Source organism: Pleurodeles waltl, chromosome 9, assembly GCF_031143425.1.
Source record: "Pleurodeles waltl isolate 20211129_DDA chromosome 9, aPleWal1.hap1.20221129, whole genome shotgun sequence".
Lineage (NCBI taxonomy): Eukaryota > Metazoa > Chordata > Amphibia > Caudata > Salamandridae > Pleurodeles > Pleurodeles waltl.
The window spans coordinates 640420041-640440428 of NC_090448.1; the positions used below are offsets into that span (position 1 = coordinate 640420041).

At 44.1% G+C, this 20388-nt stretch overlaps 1 protein-coding gene across 1 annotated transcript in view; it reads left to right on the forward strand.

The window, feature by feature from the left end:
- Window positions 1-933: 933 nt before the first annotated feature.
- The window catches only part of LOC138259797 (homeobox protein six1-like), a 222045-nt gene continuing 202590 nt past the window's right edge, over window positions 934-20388 (forward strand). Inside the window, exon 1 of the mRNA XM_069207688.1 lies at window positions 934-1950. Coding sequence (XP_069063789.1) covers window positions 1567-1950 — 384 coding nt within the window. The 5' untranslated portion in view covers window positions 934-1566. The remainder of the gene's footprint in view (window positions 1951-20388) is intronic.

The following is a 20388-nucleotide window of genomic DNA, read 5'->3' on the forward strand; positions in this document are numbered from 1 at the left end:
GTTGATGCATGCGTGCCAAGATATATTGACTGTGGGTCTGCCTTGGTAGATTGTATAAGCCTGCTTAAAGTTCGAGGATATGTGCTTGGTGTAGCCAGTTGTACCCTGTGGTAAGTGCAGTCTCGGCTTGTGCAGTCTTTGGGCGACTAACAGGTGGCAGGTGAGGTGGTGGGTGTGGGCGGCGGCTGCGGTCTAGTCTGAGCGGCAATTAAAATGATCTTCTCGAAAAAGTGAGCTTTATTCAAATGTCCTTTGCGTAAATCAGTGTGACGGCTAGTGATGGGGAAGGGAGTGCCTAGGAAGAGAGGTGGGGCTGGAGGAGAGAGACAGAAGAACCTGGGAGGGCAGTGCACGGCAAGACAAACCCCTAACAAGGGGTGCGGAGCTCCTGGAATAAAGAGCGATGCAGAAAGAGAAGATAATGTGCAAAAAAATAGAAAGGCAGGTGTTAGAGGACCAGCCGGCAGGTAATGCAGGAGTCGAGACAGGCAAAGAGAGAGTGGTGTGGATAATGAACAGTGGCGGAGAGGGGGTAACCATGACATGTTTACACAAGTCAAAGCAATATAGTGCCATGAGCCGATTTAGTTCGTGGATGTGAGCACTAAAGCGTTTCTAACAACATGTAAGGCAACACAGGCCTCTGTAGGAAAAACACAGGTTTGGAAAGAAAGGCACCCTAGAAGCAGAATGAGAATAAGTATAGGAGAGAGAAATGTCAGCACCCTGTGCTACTGCGTGCCCCCCGTGACCCACTGCAGGATGTCTCGAGTTTCCAGAAAACGGCATTAGCTGCTCGGGAAACCGGAGAGAGGCCTTCATTTTCCTAATGGGCTGGAAGGGGAGCCAATGGTGGGGAGCTGAGAGCCGCCTGTGGGCTGAGCCTGTAACCGATACCCCCAAGTCTACCCAGGGCACGGGAAAGGAGCCAGGAGTCACTGTCGAGAGAGACAGACGGGCTGAGAGGCAGCGTCAAGGGCAGGGCTGCCGGGGCTGAGTGACAGCCCTCCTCGGCGACAGGAGCCAAGTCTTGCGGTCGGTTTCATTACACCCATCTTGCCCACATCTGACGCCACACCCGAGGCCAGGCGGCGCCGGGTTCCGTTTCTGGGGTAGAGCGTCGAAGCTACTCACAGGCAAACTCCTACAAGACACCTGGCCCGGGTGAGCAGCACTACTCCCTAAACACCTATGAAGGACCTTGTCGTGGAAAAACTTTAGAGTTACGACGCTCAAGGGGCATTTGAGGGCCTCGCCTGTGCAGGAGACTTTTGAAGACTTCTTTGGCTAAGCCTTAATTGAAGGCACAATCGCGCATCTCCTCGAACAACAGGAGAGGATCTTGAGGAAGAAGCATTCAAGAGCAGCTGGACTTGACGTCTACGAGGCTTTTGAAGGCCTCTATCCAAGAGGCAACGGTGGACTGCTCTTCGAAGAGGCATTTGGAATCCTCGTCGTCGAAGGGACTCTTGTTGAAGACTTTGCCTGTCAAGTGGCCCATTACGGTCCAGTAGCCCCCTGAGAGCCTCCTCACTTACCACAAGACCACGAGGCCCAGTCTACGCCATGAGCTTCGGGTTCACCCAGGAGCAGGTGGCCTGCGTCTGTGAGGTCCTGCAGCAGGGAGGAAACATCGAGCGCCTGGGCCGCTTCCTGTGGTCCTTGCCGGCATGCGACCATCTGCACAAGAACGAGTCGGTGCTGAAGGCCAAGGCGGTGGTGGCCTTCCATCGCGGTAACTTCCGCGAGCTCTACAAGATCCTGGAGAGCTACCAGTTCTCTCCCCCCAGTCACCCCAAGCTGCAGCAGCTCTGGCTCAAGGCGCACTACATCGAGGCCGAGAAGCTAAGGGGGCGACCACTGGGCGCCGTGGGCAAGTATCGAGTTCGCCGGAAATTTCCCCTGCCCAGGACCATCTGGGATGGCGAGGAAACCAGCTATTGCTTTAAGGTAAGTAGGGCATATTCAGCTTTCGTCATTCCTTGACTTTGGGGGCGGGGGAGAAGGAGACCATTTTCCCATGTCAGATGCCCTTTACCACTGAAGCTAATGACCGCCATTAAAACTGGAAGACCCTATTTCTGATCTTGGTTTCATCATAAGATCACACTTTGTGATCATGGACACAATATTACTTTTGGGGACCTATGCACAATTTTCCTACCTAAAAACATAAATGGCGCCCAGAAAAAGTTTTGAAGTGCTATATAAATAACTAGATAATTGTGTCTTATGCCCAGCCAGTCTTGCCTTTTAGCTGACTTCACGTGCACTTTCGTACTTTCAGTGTTACCTCTGACTTTAAAAACTGAGGACCACAAGACCCAGAATGCACAGTTAATTGCGCCAAAAACGGATTGTGAAGCATTCCAAACCTCACATGATGCAGCTTGGGAGCTCAGGGGATAGGGAGGGTGGAATTCTGGCACAACTGCAGAGTAGAACCCCTCTGGGAACTTGTAAAAGTTCAGAGTTCAAGAGGTAGTGCTCTTTTGATGAAGCTGAATTGAGAAAATAGGATAGGAACTCAAGGCCCTCGGGGTTGGGCATACACTTCGCTCTGTGGCCCATGTGGTCCTTAACATCTCAAATGAAAATGTGAAATGGCGCCCCTGCTGTTATGAGTTATTAGTTAAGCGAACATCTGCGGACTTGGAAACCGAATAATGCCATCGTCTCACTTTGCAAAGAGGCGTAACTACGTGCCTGAAATGGTTGGCAGCAACTTCAAGACAAAGCCATCCTGAAGGAAAAGGAACAACAAACATGGTCATTTTCAGAAGCCATGTTATCAGTGCACCAGGGGCAATGGTACCTGCCCCCCCCCCCCCCCCCCTGCAGTTTGAGGGGTCCTCCGGAGCTACACACCTATGCTTCCTGGAGAGGCTCATTTTTCTGAGCGTCCACAAATTAAAATCCAAAGCTTTTCCACTGTTCCGGCATGTTTACGAAAAATCTAAAAGACCCAGCCCGTATTTATACTTTTTTAGCGCCGCGTTTGCGTCATTTTTTGACGCAAAAGCGGGGCTAATGCGGCGCTAAAAAAGTATAAATACGGGCCTCAGTGCATACGTTGAGCTTTTGCGTATGAATAATTTACAGATTTTAGTCTATTCACTAATATGTCTACCTGCTAACATACGTAACTCGTCCATGGTCGTAACTGCACACAGAAATGTATGGCGTTCATAAAGGAAGGCAGATTTCGCCTGTTAAGCCTCAAAATACGCAAAATACACCTTTTATTTCGATATCCTTTTCTTCTACATTTTTTCTTACTTGCCTCTTTTTTCTACTTCCCTACTTAGCATACTCCAACTTACACTCCGAAAATGACATTTTCCTCATGCCAGGGAATAGGAAATCCAGCACAACAAAGGCTTTAAACGTTGTCGAACACTCATAAACTTCTTTGTTCCTTGGCATTCGTAAACGTTCCCTCTCCGTTAAGTGTGGGAGATTCAATTCTGTAGAGAACCGGCTAGATTCGTTTCCAGTGTGTAAACCTTAAGAGGAATCCCTAAAAACGGTGGGGACTAAAGAAACAGAGTTTCAACAAAGCAAAACAAAAAATTCCACATGGAGCAAAAAAAAAAAACACAAAGTGCAATTACACTTGTGCATGGCAATTTCCATTTTACATAAACTCGAAAGTGTATAGCATAACTGTAACTGGAAATGTACTGAAGTTTTCCAGAGTTACCCCTGGTGACCTGATGTCATGGATGTCCAGGCAGTATCCAGGATATGTGAATTGTGGAGACGTCAGAAACATATTCAAATGTAGGAAACAACATATGAGAGTAAATGAGGTAACCTTTTGTGATCTTACGGTGCTCATTCCTGTTCAGCCTTAGCTACAATTTCCAGGTTCTTATATGTAACTTTTGAGGTGCATTTATGCGTGAGTAATTGAGCTCACGCTTGAGTAGTTTAGACGTGTTTGGTTTTGAGAGTCACTCTTATTGATGCATGACTAAGCAATTCATTTTCCCAGGTGTACATTTCATTTTCAGAGGCAAAAACACTTGCATCTTGGGTTGAGCAGTGTTTTCTAAACTTTTGACATCTGTGGACCCCCCCTTAATAATGACTGGAATCCAGGATCGCAACTGAATCATGATTGGAATCAAGGGACTCCCACTGAGTCATTACTGGAACCCCGGGACCTCAGCATAAGCATTTTTGATGATTGACCCACAAGGCAACACAAAGAAACACAGAAATAAGCATTCATCCAACAAATACAAAACAAATACATTATGAAATATTTTATTTAATTTACAAATATAAAAAAAAACTAAAAAAAAACTTTAATTGGAAGGTTGGAGCTTCTAAATTGAATTAAGGCCACTCATCGTACATTCTATATTCTGTTTGATTCGGACACCAAGATAATTTTAACCTTCAATTTAATTTCACACCCCTACACATTTATATAACGTTTTAAAATGGTCAGTTTTACACTTTGCTTCTTTATTTTCATACACTTTTTGAATATGTTAATGTTATTTAATTTTCTAAGAATTTGCGGACCCTCTGAATAGGTTTTGCAACTCACGGAGTCGCCAGACCACTGCATAATACGCACTTGTGTAGAGAGTTCAACCACATTCAGTATTATGTTATGTTTCAAACGGAGCTTTAAGCTTTTGGATACACTTGCGTCTAATTTTGAGGGCAGAGGCAATTAATAACAAATGAGGCAGACTGAGCCCTGCTTGTAACTGACTCAGCCCGATTCTTCAAAGCATTTCAGTTGCATCAGTCTGATTGTATTTCCGAAGACTTCCCTATTCGATAATGTGTTTTTGAAATCCCTCTTTCAGTCAGCGCATGACTCCCACTAGCTTGTTCTTTTCATATCATAGTTCCAGCTGAACCTCATTTGGAAGGTATAGCACAGTCTCCACTTATTTCGACTGGTGTGATGACGTGTCCTTTTGGTATTATCTCTCATTTTAAAGGTTCCGGATGATTATCGTTACTGCACTTATACCACACTGCACGACTTGTAACTTCGTTTAGTGGAAAAAATATTAAGTAGAAGGATTACTATCCATTTTTCACACCTCACCATTACTAGAACTTCTCAGTATTAATGGGACGTTTAGTAGCAATTCCGAGAGCAATACTGGTAATGCCAATTATCTCTCAATAATTCTCTGGGACGACTTTTGTAGCATTTCTGCTGCTGAAGAAAGTTGTCAGGATTGCAGGTCAAACAAAATTTAATCTGGATATTCCTTAAATTACTGGGTCAAGATGTGAATATGTTGGAAAGGGCTACGGTAATGCTTTGATTACTTACTGGTAATTGCATTACTTTGAGTCAATCTCTCACTTTAATTGTGAAGTGAGGCCCTTGTGCTTCCCAAACACACTCCCTTATCAAGTATAAGCAAATAAAAGAACTTCCCCACTTTACACATCCTGCTTTATTTTAACAAGCCCAAGAATGTATAGTTAAACCATTGAAATAGGGCAGGAGTTAGGGAATAATTAACCCAAACAAGAAATGGACTTGGAGTACTGCAGTTACCTGTAATTATTCAAAGCATTACTTCTCATCCCTATTGTTAAGATTAATTATGAAGTGAAATACATCCAAGCTGATAAATACCTTGACAAATATTAATCTCTGCTGAAAGAAACCTATATTGATTCAGAAATGATCTCACCTCATGTTAATTTTACAAAAGAAGGAACTTTCAAGCACAGAACCTCCTCTACGTCTGGACCTTGCATTATGCAATAACTAATAAATGTAGAGGGAACAGCCCAAGTAAGCAATCTGCAATTTTCAGTAAATGATGTCCCCTGGACCTTCTCTAGGGAGGCTGACAAAACCCCTGGTTGTTGTATCCATAATTCCTAGAGGTGACGGAACACCTGATTTCCTTACTCCTGATTCCTTGTAGGCTAAATAAATTAGGTTACAAATCTGCCTGCTGAGGGATTGAACAGAAGTCTTCAACACCCTTTTGGCTGGGCCAAAATCGACAACTAATGAGAAGAGAGTCTAAATTCTGCTACCCTTTTTGAGACAGATAAGAACTACACTTCTTACATCTAAGGAATGAAGGTAAATTTCTCCTGGTGTTTCTGGATTGTGATAAAAAACTGGAAGAATAACGTCCTGGTGAAGATGGAAAAGAGTAAAATCAAAAAGGAGAAGAATGCACGCATGAGTGGCCGCTCCAGGTCGACCAGTGGGAGTGTTTCCCCACACACAAAGAAACAGGATGTATTTAGGGGGAGGTTCTTTTATTTGCTTTATAAGGGGGTGAGGGTGGGGAAGCAGTAGGGCCACACTAGGTAATTAATCTAAGCAAAAAGGACGAGGAGGTAATCGACTCACTTCTTTCAGCTGTAACTACTAGCTCAGTTCATGGGCTAAGGCATGGAAATGACATTAGCGGAGGGTATCACTCATGCATTGTGGGGTGGTGAGGGAAAGCAGCTACATCGGTTAAACCGGAAGCTATATGCCCTTGGCTGTTGAGATACCCAGACAGTGCGGCAGGCAGGCTTTTGTGGGAAGACGTTAGGCAAGGGTTCCAGATCCCATAAAAGGGGCTGCACAAAGGCAGATAGAGAATTTAAGATCCTGCCAGGAAGACTTAAGGATGGTGACAGAGAAGCTAGCCAAAGAGGTGGCAAGCAGCAGGGCGGTTGGCTCATTTAGACACCCCCCTACTACCAAACCTAATAGTGTCCAATTCTAGGCATAGTTCCAAAAAAAGCAGTGGGAGAGTTTTGATTAATCCATAACCTTTTTTGGCCAATACCGGCATCAGCAAATTACTTCATTGACCAAATCATTGTTTAGTGACATATGCTAACACTGACACAGCCACAGACCTTGTGAGGAAGTGCAGCAAGGGAGCTGAAATGGGCAAGGCTGATCCTAAATCAGCATTAAGGTTACTGCAAATTCACCCAGGCGATTTCCAGCTACTCAGGATTCAGTTTCAACAATATTATGAGGACAAGTCCATGCCAATGGGGTGTTGAAGGGCATGTGCTATTTTTGAGGAGTTTATTACCTTTGTGGACTGGGTGGTGCAACAGTTTGTGTTATAGGACCAGGTAATCCACTACCTCGACAACCTTTAGGTAACAGAGCTAGGATCACAAGTGTATGTCACAGACTGAATAAGAGGCAGGATATGGTGGCTGAGATATTTGGCATACCAATGACCATGGAAAAGACTGATGTTCTGAACCTTAGACTTATATACCTAGGCAAAGAGCTAGAGTGAATGGAGATGGTGTTGCACTGACATGGAAATAATTGACTATGTTGAGACAATTGCTGGAAGAAGTAACTGGGAAGAAAAAATGGGCATTGATAAAACTGCAAGAGGCATTAGGACACTAAAACTTTGCTTGTAACGTTGTGGCCCCAGGTAGAGCATTTTGTAGACAAATGGCAATTGCCATTAGAGGGACAGCAAAACCACACCATGAGTATGAATAATGCATAGTGTAAAGCATGACCTAAGGATGTAGAGGAGTTTTTCTTTGCCAATGTTAAACTCCTACTGTGCACTCCCTTTTTGCTATATACTGTAACTGTTATGAGTTCACTCAATTGTCATCTGTCTGCTGTCAGGTTCTATGCAATGATCCAAATTTGAATTTTTTGTATCAACTAGTCTGAATGCTGGACTCTCCACACCAGCCACGTGACACACTTTTACCAGGCCCCGTAGGTTTGTGTACCACTGCAAAAAACTTGACAGATGAGACAAAAATGTTTCACCATTTTCAAATACGTTATACTTCATAAATGTATTCATTGTTTAACGTGTTTCTTATGTAAGCTCCAGTGTTTCTCAATTCATTGCTTCAAATAGGTTTCAAAATTATAGAATAGTTAGGGTTCTTAACAATGCATATCAAACAGACCCAATGCATTTCATCATAATGCTAGAGTATGTGCTACTAGTCTTTCTAGTGAAAGGAAACGTCATTACTTATGCGCTGTTTGGGAAGTGAGGGTCCAGAAGTATTTGAAACTCTACCTGACTTAGGTAGTGAAGATGCTGAATTGAAACACTGTTTGGGAAGTGAGGGTCAAGAAGTATTTGAAACTCTACCTGATTTAGGTAGTGAAGATGCTGATTTGAATGAACTTGACATGTTTTTTAAAACATTAGATCTGTATTACCTCCCTAAAATTACCACAGTGTTAGAGCATTATATTTTGGCATGAGAGAACAGAAACCTAATGAGAATGTGGAAGGGTATGTAACATCATTGAGAAAACTAGCTTCCTCTTCCAAATTTGGGTCTATGATAGAGGAAGGTATTAGGGAACAATTTATGTTAAGATGTCATAGTGATAAGACATGAACTATGGGTGAAAGATGATCCTTCATCACATGAAGTAATTACTCTAGCTATGAGTGTGGATCATACATTTGCTTGTGTGGAGGAATTAGAGAAAAGTAAGAATCCTTAAATCAATAACGTTTATACAAAGATTGAGCAAAGTAAGTCTAAAGAAAGAGAAAAAGATGAGAACAAAACGGCACAAGGTCAGATGGGAAGGTTCAAAGATACCAAATGCTACAGATGTGGGAATATGGGACATTTTGCCTCATATAAAAATGTTATGCACTCAATGTTACATGTAGTTTTGCCAAGTGCTGTACGTCGTCCATGGGCCTTAATGTAATACCGGTAAAGTTAGTGGAAGATTGTATTTTGTCTGTATTCATGGAATCTGTACAAAAGAAACATCCTAAGGACAAAGTTACAGTTACTGGGTTAGAAAGTGAGATGTTATTTGATTCTGGTGCATGGTTGACACTAATTTCCAATGAATTATTTGACAAAGAGCTAAGGCACAAAGTGAATCTCAAGAAACCAGATGTAATTCCAGGTGCTGGTGGTTGGCAGGTAATAGAGTTAAGAGACTATTTTGAATTAGACATCAAATTCAAATGTAACTCTGTGTTTGGTAAGATATATGTTCCAGTAAAAGGAGACAGCGTTTTGAGTTGGCCACATCAAAGGGAGTTAAATGTTATCCTAGATCTGAATTAACCTACTCCAGTGAGGACCATGAATGATTTTTTGAAGAGCATACTAGTGAATGATGTGCATGAACTTAGGGTTCAGGGAGAAGAGAATGCACCTAGGTTCTGTGATGAATTTCCTAAAGTGTTTAGTGATAAAATGGCATGTTCCAAAGGTTATGTACATCAGATAAAGCTCAAGCATGGAGTTGTACCAGTTGCGGCCAAAGTACGACCCATTCCAATTTCTATGAAGGAAAATGTGGAGAATGAAATCAAGAGGTTGTGCAAGGAAGGTGTGATTGACCCAGTTGAGTGTTCTGAATGGGTTACACCTATTGTTGTTGCTCAGAAACACGCTTGTGATATCAGGTTTTGTATAGACTTGAGGGGTCTGAACAGGTGCATAGTTAGTGATCATTTTCCTCTTCCCAACATAACTGAGATGGTATTGCTTCTTCATGGAGCTAAGTTTTCATTACCCTAGATTTGACTGCTGCATGCCATCAAGTCAGTTTACACCCTGACTCAAAAATGTATACCACTTTTGTTTCTCCGTTTGGGACTTATCATTTTATAAGGATGCATTTTGAGTTAATATCTGCTGCTGCTGTTTTCCAGCGCATAATGTATAAATTGTTTGGGTCAATGTCAGGAGTCAAGTACTTTCAAGATGACATTTTGATTCATGGGAAGACCATTATATGAGAGTGAGAGAGGTTTTAACCATACTGAAGGATAATGGATTAACTCTTAACTTGACTAAATGTTCCTTTAGGAAGATATAAATTGAGTATTTGAGTCATAGAATTACCTCTTAAGGTTTATATCCAAAGAAAGAGTTAGTCATGAATATAATGAGTTTACATAATCCAAGAGGGAAGGATGAATTGTTATCGTTTCTGGGTTTGGTTGAGTTTCATGCTTTTTTTTTCCTAATTTAGCTTCTAAACCCCTTCACATTGAGGAGATTACTTAAAAAGGGAGTTCAATATGTGTGGGATGAAAACTGTGAGGAAGAATTTGAACGTATAAAGAAGGAGTTATCAGAGGTTGACTGTTTAAACTCCTTTGATCCTGCAAAGAAGTGTGTGATTATGACAGATGCTAGTATGAAGGGACTGGAAGCTGTGCAAATGCAGGATTCTGGTAGGGGTGATGATCTCAGACCGGTGGCGTATGCTTCAAGGACATTACGTGGAGCAGAAGAAAAATATTCCACTATAGAGAGAGAGGCTTTGAATGTGTTCTGGGCAATTAAAAAATTCAAGAATTTTGTGTGGGGAAATACATTTTCCATTTATACTGACCATAAACCGCTTTCTGAAGTTTTTACTAAGAAAGGTTTGGCCATGATTTCAAGGAGAATTTGCAGATTGATAGTGGGACTTCAGGATTTTTGTTTTACAATATACTATGTTCCAGCCCCAAGCAACAAGATTGCTGATTGTCTTTCAAGACTCAGTTCTGAGGAGGAGGATAGGGTGGTGGAAGAAGAAGAAATTAAGGTGTGCAGTTTTACAGAAGGAATCGTGAAGCAAGAGGAGTGGTTGAAAGCAGTTGCTGAAGATTCTGTTCTGCAAAGCCTTGAAGAAGGGATGGAAATCGAGTATGAAGCATGATGAGTTTCTGAGTAGTTACTGGAGAATTAGAGATGAGTTGTCAGTGGTGGATGGTCTTATCTCACAAGGTTTGAGGCTAGTTGTGCCTTCGGGATTAATTGACAAGATCATGAGTTTGGGGCATGTAGGAGATCAAGGTATGAGTATAACAAAAGCTAGGACTCATCTTAAATATTGGTGGCAGCGTATGGATTTAATAATAGATAGGTTAGTCAGGGAGTGGTCTGATTGTTGTAGTAGTGTACAAAACTAGAATTCCGCCCATGTGTATTAGAGAATTTCCTGCTAAGCCTTGGTATGTAGTGGCAGTGGATGTTTTGGGACCGATTTATGCAAAGGGAGGATCAAATTATCTTCTGGTGTTGATTGATCAATTTTCTAGGTGGGCAGGAATAGGCATTGTGAGTAGTATTGAAACCAGGATAGTAATCAAGTTTTTGAGTGAAATATTTGGCTGTCAGTGTTTCCCTAATACGTTGTTGACTGACAGTGGTCCTCAATTTGTATCTTTTGAAATGGAAGAATTTTTAAAGTGCAAAGGAATTAGGCACACAGTGTGTTCTTTATATCATCGTGAAGGAAATGGAACTGTTGAAAGGTTCAATAAAAGCATTAAAGAATGTGTACAATTGGAAGTATCAGCTGGTAGAATTTGGAAAGAAGGGTTGAAAAAGTTTTTGCAAGCATACAGGTTTATCCCCCATACAATGACAGGAGAAGTACCTTTTGAGATATTTAGAGGACGTGGAGGTAACACTGTATTGGCCCCTGGATGGGTATGTTGGGGTAAAAATGATTGAGTATCGTGGTCAGAGATGAAAGGTGGGAATGAAAGGGAGGAGCAATGTGTGGAGAACGTAAGGAGTGTTATGATTTGAGGAAGAGTGTGGAAAATGTTAAGGTGTCAATAGGAGATTGTGTACTAGTTAGATAACCAACAATTGCTAAAAGTGGAAACAAATTCATGGGACCTTTCAAAGTTATTAAACTTTTTAAGAATGCAATCAAAATTGAAGATCGTAGAATATGGAATTTGAATAGAGTAGTAAAGTCAAAAATTATGCAATAAGGTTGTAGTTTTGCGAATGGTGTATTGTTATCTAACAATATACATTTTGTTTCTGTAACATCTTCTGTGTTTACTTGTTATTACCAAGTTGTATGTGATGTCTTAATTCCTCATTTATTAATTAGTCTGTAGACCTATATCAAATTGTAAAAGGTGAAGGTGTATGGTATATGTCATAGATGGTACAAGTGAGTTGTTTTATTGCTTGTTGTAGGAAGCTGCACATAGAATGTAGAATGTAAGGGTATTCTCATTCCCCAGGGTTGAGGAGTCAGAGCTGACCTGAGCCGATGTGAGGAAGAGTTTGGATGAGATGCTCTCAATAAAGAACCCAATTTGGAAGTACAATCAATACAAGTTTGTACTATGTTACACAGGGCCTGTAAATTAAATGCTACTAGTGCACCCGCAGCCCTGATTGTGCTACCTCCTACTGTAGCACTGTAAACATGACTCAGGCCTCCCACTGCAGGGCCTGTAGGTGCAGTTTTAAACTGCCATTTCGACCTGGCTAGTGCGCCCACTTGCCAGGTCAAAACCGTCCTTTTTATTACATGCAAGCCACCACTAATGTAGGACCTAGTTAGCTCCAAGGGACAGGGTGCAGTGTATTTAAAAACGTGGACATGTACATTTAAGTTTAACATGTTCAGGAAGGGAAAAATTGCAAAATTTATTTTTCACTATTGCAAAGCCTATCGCTTCCATAGGATAACATTGGGATTACCTTAAAACATCTTTTAAGTGTAACTCCCAATTGGGAAAAGATAGAAATATGGAGTTTGGTGTCACTGTACTCAAAATTTAAAATCACAACTTTAGATAAAGTCTGATTTTAAATTGTAAGTCTAAAAATTTAATTTTTCGAAAGTTGGCATTTTCTTATTTTAACCATTCTGTGCCTCTGCATGCCTCTGAATACACATCTAGTTTGGGTGACAGCTAGGCTTTGTGCATTCCCTCTAGACAGCCACGCAAGGGGAGTTTAGGTGTGTCTTGATGGGCCTTAATGGTCCATTACCTGGCTTGATTCGGGGGGGGGCGGAGCCTACCACAGCCTCACAACTGAATAGACTTGTCCTGTCAACCCACAATAGGGCTTAACAACCCTGTATTGTCACTGCAGCCAGCTTGGAGCCAGGACAGAGGAGGCAGGGTATCTGTACATTTCGAAGAAAGGCCTGGAAGTTTCTCCCACCTTCCAGAAATAGGGCACCAAAGTATAAATACTTGACCCCAAAACCCACCAAATCAGATGTCTACTGGAACCAAGGACACTCTGTCAGGAAGAAGGACTGCTGTGCTGCTAGGAGGCACTGCCACTTTGCAACTGCATTGCTGTGTTGGCCTACTGCTGCTGTATGCTATGCTGTAGGAGAGACTGCCACTTTGCTGTTTGCTCTGCTGTATTTTCCTGCTGACTGCTGCTTCTGTCTTCCAATGAGAAAGACTGGATTTGTTCTCTATGTCCTTGCATGAGTCTCCAAGGGCTTGTTGGCTGGTCCCCTGTTCTTGTGCAGTCTCAGGGACATTAAGGACTGCCTGCATCTCACCTGAACAAACACCTGGGCCGTGCCATCTGTGAGTCTAGCCAAGTTGTGCTACCCCAGTCCTGCACCCTTGGAAGTGGGCCTAAGGTGCTCTGCCTTCTGTGGTTTTCATCAGAACCACTGTGAAGCAACATGAAGAAGCGCAAAGCCCTGCAAAGCCTCTCTGCTCAGCTTCTTGGAACCAATGCTGGATGAAGTGAAGCCTCGCAAAGGCTTTGTGATCGGCCTGAACTTGTGACTTTGTCCCAGTCCACTTTATGCTTCTATGTGCTATTTTCATCTAAATCTTTAAAATTGCATATCTCAGGATCTACTCATTGGATTTTTGTCCTTTTAGTCTTGTTTTAAAAATCTAAATATTATCTATTTTCTATACTGAGTCTTTTTGTGGTGTCTTTCACTGTGTTACTGTAATTAAGTGTTGCAGAAATACTTTACACATTACCTCTTAAGTTAAGCCTGACTGCTCTATGCCAAGCTACCAGGGGGTGAGCACAAGTTAATTAGGGAGTGTAAACTGACTTACCCTGACTAGGACTATTATCTTTATTTGGACAGGGTACATACCACTGCCAATTAGAGACTCAATTTCTAACAAGTGACAACAAGATGAAAGGCCTAGGGAGATTGAAGAGTGATTGTGTGTGAGGATACATGAGGAACGGAGGCAACAGGGTTTAAGGTAGGCTTAACAATTGTGCTTTCATCCCACTGGTGAGAAGGAGGACAAAGGTTAAACAAAGGAGGACAAAGGTTAAACAAAGGAAGCCTGGATATGTGGTCATTCAATTGTGAAAGTGGCTGGGACTCAGGTCGGAAAACAATTCCGTGGCCAACAGCTTGGCTTTGACTTTGAAAACGCGTGGGATGGTATGGTTTAGATTAAACAAAATGGGGACAGTTGATGTCTACTCTATAGGAACTCAGAGAGAATTGTCTGGGACCTGATGCAGTGGTATTGCACCTGAGGGAAAATAGCCTGGTCCAGTCCACAGGGTTGGAACTGATTAAGTTGATGAAAAAAGATATGGGAACTTTGCGGGACAGGTGCATTAAGACAATATTGTGCTGGACCCAGCTGCTGCCCAGGATGGTGTGGCGAGGGGTCCTGAAGCCGGCAGCAAGAAACAGGGAAAGAAAGAAGTAAATAGGGAAATTACAGGTTTTTCCAAGGCCAAGGGGATTAAGGTGATGAGGAACAAGGAGATAGTTTATTAATGCCCAGCACTGTTCCGGCAAGGAGAGGTAGTCTGTTGTTGCTGGGTAACTACTTGTATTTGAAGACAGTAAAGGTGAAGGTGGAGGGGTGGGTGATTAAGTTGTGCATTGGAAGAAGGAAAAGAAATAGCTCCTTGCGAAGAGTTTTTGAGGTGTAGGTTAGATGGAGCAAAGACGCAGAGATGCATAAGTGTGAAAAAGGTGGGACAGAGGAAGTAGGGCAAGAAAGAGGAAGAAAGATGAAGCAGTGAGGAGGGCCTCGCCTAAGGGTGAAAGGCACCACATTCAAGTAAATGGAGGTGGCAGAACAGAGAACACATGTTATCTTAAGCCTTAACATTGTTATAGTTTTGGGGAAATGAAGGTATAATGTTTGGGAGGGAGCTGTTTAGGTGTTGAAGGAAGGGTTAAAAACATTTTTTAGAGCGTTGTGTAGGACATACTAGCATGTGAGGCTCAGCCGAATGAGGTAAGGTTGCCCAGCTTGCTCCCAATAAAAGCAACTTTTTCCAACAATGATATAATGGAGTAATGAATTCTTTCAATTTTGGCTCTGGGCGGAGAGGTAAGAAATGCCTCTGCACCTGAGCAATTTTGGAAAAAAAGAAAAGGAGCTGTGAAATCATGGGGTGGGTGGCCCATTAAACACGTCACTGCATGGGCGCACGGAGAACTTTTGCCTTACGCTGCAGAAGCCCTTGACCTACCAGAGTACACGGGTGAAGCTGGGATCAGCCAAGGCAAAACGGAAGCGTTCAATTAAATAATGGCACTTGGGGTTAAGCAGTTAGTTGGGGCAAAGTTGGAGAGATGGATAGGTGGGAAAATTGAAGGACAGAGGAAACAAGAGAAGAAAGACAAAGAAAAAGGAAGCAATTTGTCTGGTCCAAGACAGTGGCATAATGAAATGTGAGCCCCCACCCCCCTGCAAAGTACATGGAGCCCCCCCTTTCCCCTAGACTCAGTGAGGAACGTTTGAGCCAGGGTACTGTGAGCAGGGGGCCTCTGGTGCTGGGGGGCTTCTGCACTGCAGGGCTTGCAACGGGGGTTATGTTACCCCACTGGTCCATGGGCAGGTAGGTGACATAATTAAGTAAATAGAGGTGACAGAAATGATAAAATATGAATATTTTAATCCATAGATTTGGGGGTTATTGTCAGTGTTTATTGGAAACATAGGTGGGGGTGGAGTTTGGGCATGGAGCTCAGTACAATATGTAAATAGAACATTGTGTATAGTCTACTTGCATGTGCAGCTCAGCCAAAGGAGGTAGGGTTGCCCAGCTTGTTTCCAACAGAAGCACCATTTTGCACACATGGTATAATGGATTTCTTCCCAACTACAACTACAGAACTGCCCACCTGCTCTGTCACAGTGTCTAGTACACCAACTAATGCCCAATGGGCTCTTTTGGTTTGATTGCTCTCACATTTAGAGAATTTCACGCTGTATGACTTGACATTACATATTACTGAACAATTCTCTGTGACCCAAGGTCTGCTTCAAGTAGACAGATGACCTTCATTCTCAACAAAAGACTGCTGTTCACAAACTGTAAAAGAATACTGCTTCCACCAGTCACTCGAACTCACAAATCTTAAATGTGTTCAGAACAAAGAGGTGTTTAACCAAACTTAAATCCATTTTCTATTCTGCTCAAGACTGCACCAGTAATTCAACTCGATTTCTAGAATGGTATACCATCACCTTTTTAGAAACTACTCAAAGAACATGCATCCCAAGAAGGGAGCAGAGCCTCCACATTTCTCTGCTTATATATAGTATAGGTACAGGCATTACTCAAGGGGCAAAGATTCTTTAGTTGCCTGCTCCAACTGGGCCCACACTGAGACACAGTCAGTTGAGATTCACAAGGCCTCCTTGCTCTCAAGTGAGAGCTTCTTTTCACTATCCACACTGTCTTTAGGGTGGACCGTGGGGGTCACATTACCCAAAGGGCATACTCTCAGGCGAGTTACTGGGTCATGTGATCCCTACCGAACCATCAGGTTGGTCGCCACACTGCAACTGTGTGGCAGTTGGGCTGACAGCTCCTATCTGTGCACCACAATGGTGGTCAACCGCTTGAGGCTCCATCCCTTCTACATACATCTGCATCTTCTCTGAGAGATCATGTTCCAGTGCACATGCCCCCAAGGTTACTGAGTGACCTGGTGTAGGAAGGTAGCCTCTTTCTAGCCTTGTTACCCCCACTTTTGGCCTGTTTGTGAGTATATGTCAGGGTGTTTTTACTGTCTCACTGGGATCCTGCTAGCCAGGGCCCAGTGCTCATAGTGAAAACCCTATGTTGTCAGTGTGTGTGATATGTGTCACTGGAATCCTGCTACCCAGGACCCCAGTGCTCATACGTTTGTGGCCTATATGTGTTCCCTGTGTGGTGCCTCACTGTATCACTGAGGCTCTGCAAACCAGAACCTCAGTGTTTATGCTCTCTCTGCTTTTAAAATTGTCACTCTAGGCTAGTGACTAATTTTACCAATTCTCATTGGCACACTGGAACACCCTTATAATTCCCTTGTATGTGGTACCTAGGTACCCAGGGTGTTGGGGTTCCAGGAGATCCCTATGGGCTGCAGCATTTCTTTTGCCACCCATAGGGCGCTCAGGCAATTCTTACACAGGACTGCCACTGCAGCCTGAGTGAAATAACATCCACGTTATTACACAGCCATTTTTCACTGCACATAAGTAACTTATAAGTCACCTATATGTCTAACCCTCACGTGGTGAAGGTTAGGTGCCAAGTTACTTAGTGTGTGGGCACCCTGGCACTAGCCAAGGTGCCCCCACATTGTTCAGGGCAAAGTACCCGGACTTTGTGAGTGCGGGGACACCATTACACGCGTGCACTACATATAGGTCACTACCTATATGTAGCGTCACAATGGTAACTCCGAACATGGCCATGTAACATGTCTAGGATCATGGAATTGACACCCCAATACCATTCTGGTATTGGGGGGACAATACCATGCATCCCCGGGTCTCTAGCACAGAGCCCGGGTACTGCCAAACTGCCTTTCTGGGGTCTCCACTGCAGCTGCTGCTGCTGCCAACCCCTCAGACAGGTTTCTGCCCCCCTGGGGCCTGGGCAGCCCAGTCCCAGGAAGGCAGAACAAAGGACTTCCTCTGAGAGAGGGTGTTACACCCTCTCCCTTTGGAAAAAGGTGTGAAGGGCTAGAGAGGAGTAGCCTCCCCTAGCCTCTGGAAATGCTTTGATGGGCACAGATGGTGCCCATCTCTGCATAAGCCAGTCTACACCGGTTCAAGGATCCCCCAGCCCTGCTCTGGCATGAAACTGGACAAAGGAAAGGGGAGTGACCACTCCCCTGACCAGCACCTCCCAGAGGAGGTGCCCAGAGCTCCTCCAGTGTGTCCCAGACCTCTGCCATCTTGGATTCAGAGGTGTTGGGGCACAATGAACAGCTCTGAGTGGCCAGTCCCAGCAGGTGACGTCAGAGACCCCTCCTGATAGGTGCTTACCTCTTTCAGTAGCCAAGCCTCCTTTCCCAGTAGCCAAACCTCCTTTTCTGGCTATTTAGGTTTCTCCTCTGGGCTATTCCTCAGATGCAAGAGCTCACCAGAGTTCCTCTGCACTTCCCTCTTCGACTTCTGCCAAAGATCAACAGCTGACTGCTCCAGGACACCTGCAAAACCGCAACAAAGTAGCAAGAAGACTACCAGCAACATTGTAGCGCCTCATCCTGCCAGCTTTCTCAACTGTTTACTGGTGGTGCATGCTCTGAGGGCTGTCTGCCTTCACCCTGCACTGGAAGCCAAGAAGAAATCTCCTGTGGGTCAACGGAATCTTCCCCCTGCCAACGCAGGCACCAAACTTCTGCATCACCGGTCCTTTGGGTCCTTTCTCATCCTGACGAGCGTGGTCCCTGGAACACAGGAGCTGAGTCCAAGTGTCTCCCACAGTCCAGTGGTCCTTCTGTCCAAAGTTCGTGGAGGTAAGTCCTTGCCTCCCCACGCCAGACAGCAAACCTGTGTACTATGTAATTTGCAGCTGCTCCGGCTTCTGTGCACTTTTCCAGGACTTCCTTTGTGCACAGCCTAGCCTGGGTCCCCAGCACTCTGTCCTGCTTTGCCCAACTCTCTGAGTTGGACTCCGACGACGTGGGACCCTCCTTTGTGACTCTGAGTTGACTGCTGTCCTCAGATCTTCTAAGTGCCTGTTCCGGTACTTCTGCTGGTACTGCCTGCTTCTGCGGGGCTGTCTGAGTTTCTGAGCGCCCCCTCTGTCTCCTCTTCCAAGGGGCGAGATCCTGGTCCTTCCTGGTCCCCAGCAGCACCCAAAATCCTCAACCATGACTCTTGCAGCTAGCAAGGCTTGTTTGTGGTATTTCTGCCTGGAAACACTTTTGCAACCTCCAGCACGCCGTAGGACATCTTTCGTCCAAAAGAGAAGTTCCTAGCCCTTTTTGTGTTTGTGGAATCTTTGGCTTCTTCCACCCAGAGGCAGCACTTTTGCACCTTCATCCGGGGTTTAGTGGGCTCCTGCCCCCCCAGACTCTTTCGTGACTGTTGGACTTGGTCCTCTTCCTTTACAGGTCCTCAGGTCCAGGAATCCGTCTTCAGTGTTTTGCTGGTGCTTGTGATTCTTGCAGAATCCCCTATCTCGACTATACTGTCTTTCTGGGGTAGTAGGGTAACTTTACTCCTACTTTTCAGGGTCTTGGGGTGGGGTATTTTGGACACCCTTACTGTTTTCTTACAGTCCGAATGACCCTCTACATTCTCGTATAGGCCTGGGGTCCATTCGTGATTTGCTTTCTACTTTTAGAGTATATGGTTTGTGTTGCCCCTAGGCCTATGTCTACCTATTGCATCCTATTGTGATTCTACATTGTTTGCACTACTTTTCTTACTGTTACTTACCTGTTTTGGGGGTTGCAAACATATAATTTTTGTATATTACTTACCTCCTAAGTGAGGGTATCCTCTGAGATACTTTTGGCATTTAGTCACTAAAATAAAGTACCTTTATTTTTAGTAACTCTGAGTATTGTGTTTTCTTATGATATTGTGCTATATGATATAAGTGGTATAGTAGGAGCTTTGCATGTCTCCTAGTTCAGCCTACGCTGCTTTGCCATAGCTACCTCTAACAGCCTAAGCTGCTAGAAACACCTCTGTTCTACTAATAAGGGATAACTGGACCTGGCAGAAGGTGTATGTACCACAAGGTACCCACTAAAAGCCAGGCCAGCCTCCTACACCTGGGGTCTACAAGAGTCTTCCAAGAGGGCAGTACAGGCATGTCCTGACATCCCTTACACTAAGAAAATATTCCTGTCCCTAAGCTGCAGGCTAAAGGACTCTCCTTAGGCTTCACAGGCCCCCTGGTGCTTACAGACTGGCCACAACGACAAGCTGACAACAACCTCTCCCTACTTACACCTTCACCATCTCAGGAGCAACATCCTGAGACTAGGACTCCAGCTCAGGGTCACTACCCTGAAGCTGAACACTCACCTGGCAGGACAAGGCTTTCAGTGTGGTTGCACAGTCGACCTTAATAGTGACGCATTGTGTGCCATTCAAGGATCTACTTAGTTCAGGTTTTCTGTCCACTGTTTCTTTGATAACAGAAACAATACCTTCAGGACAGATGTGGCCCCACCAGTGCTCGTTTCAGGGAGTCTACTCCGGTTAGAGTCAGCAACTCATGAGCTACTACCCTCATCACTGTGGTTCTACCCCTTACTCCTCTTTAGGATCTCTGAACTCTACCCTCAGGGCCAGTATCCCCAAAGACTTACATTCAACCTTGGTACTCATACACTCAGGTTCACTCCCTGCCTGTGGCAACTTACAGCCTAGGGTACAGCCAACAGGTAAGTTTGGGTACACACCTCCCCTCATCCATTTG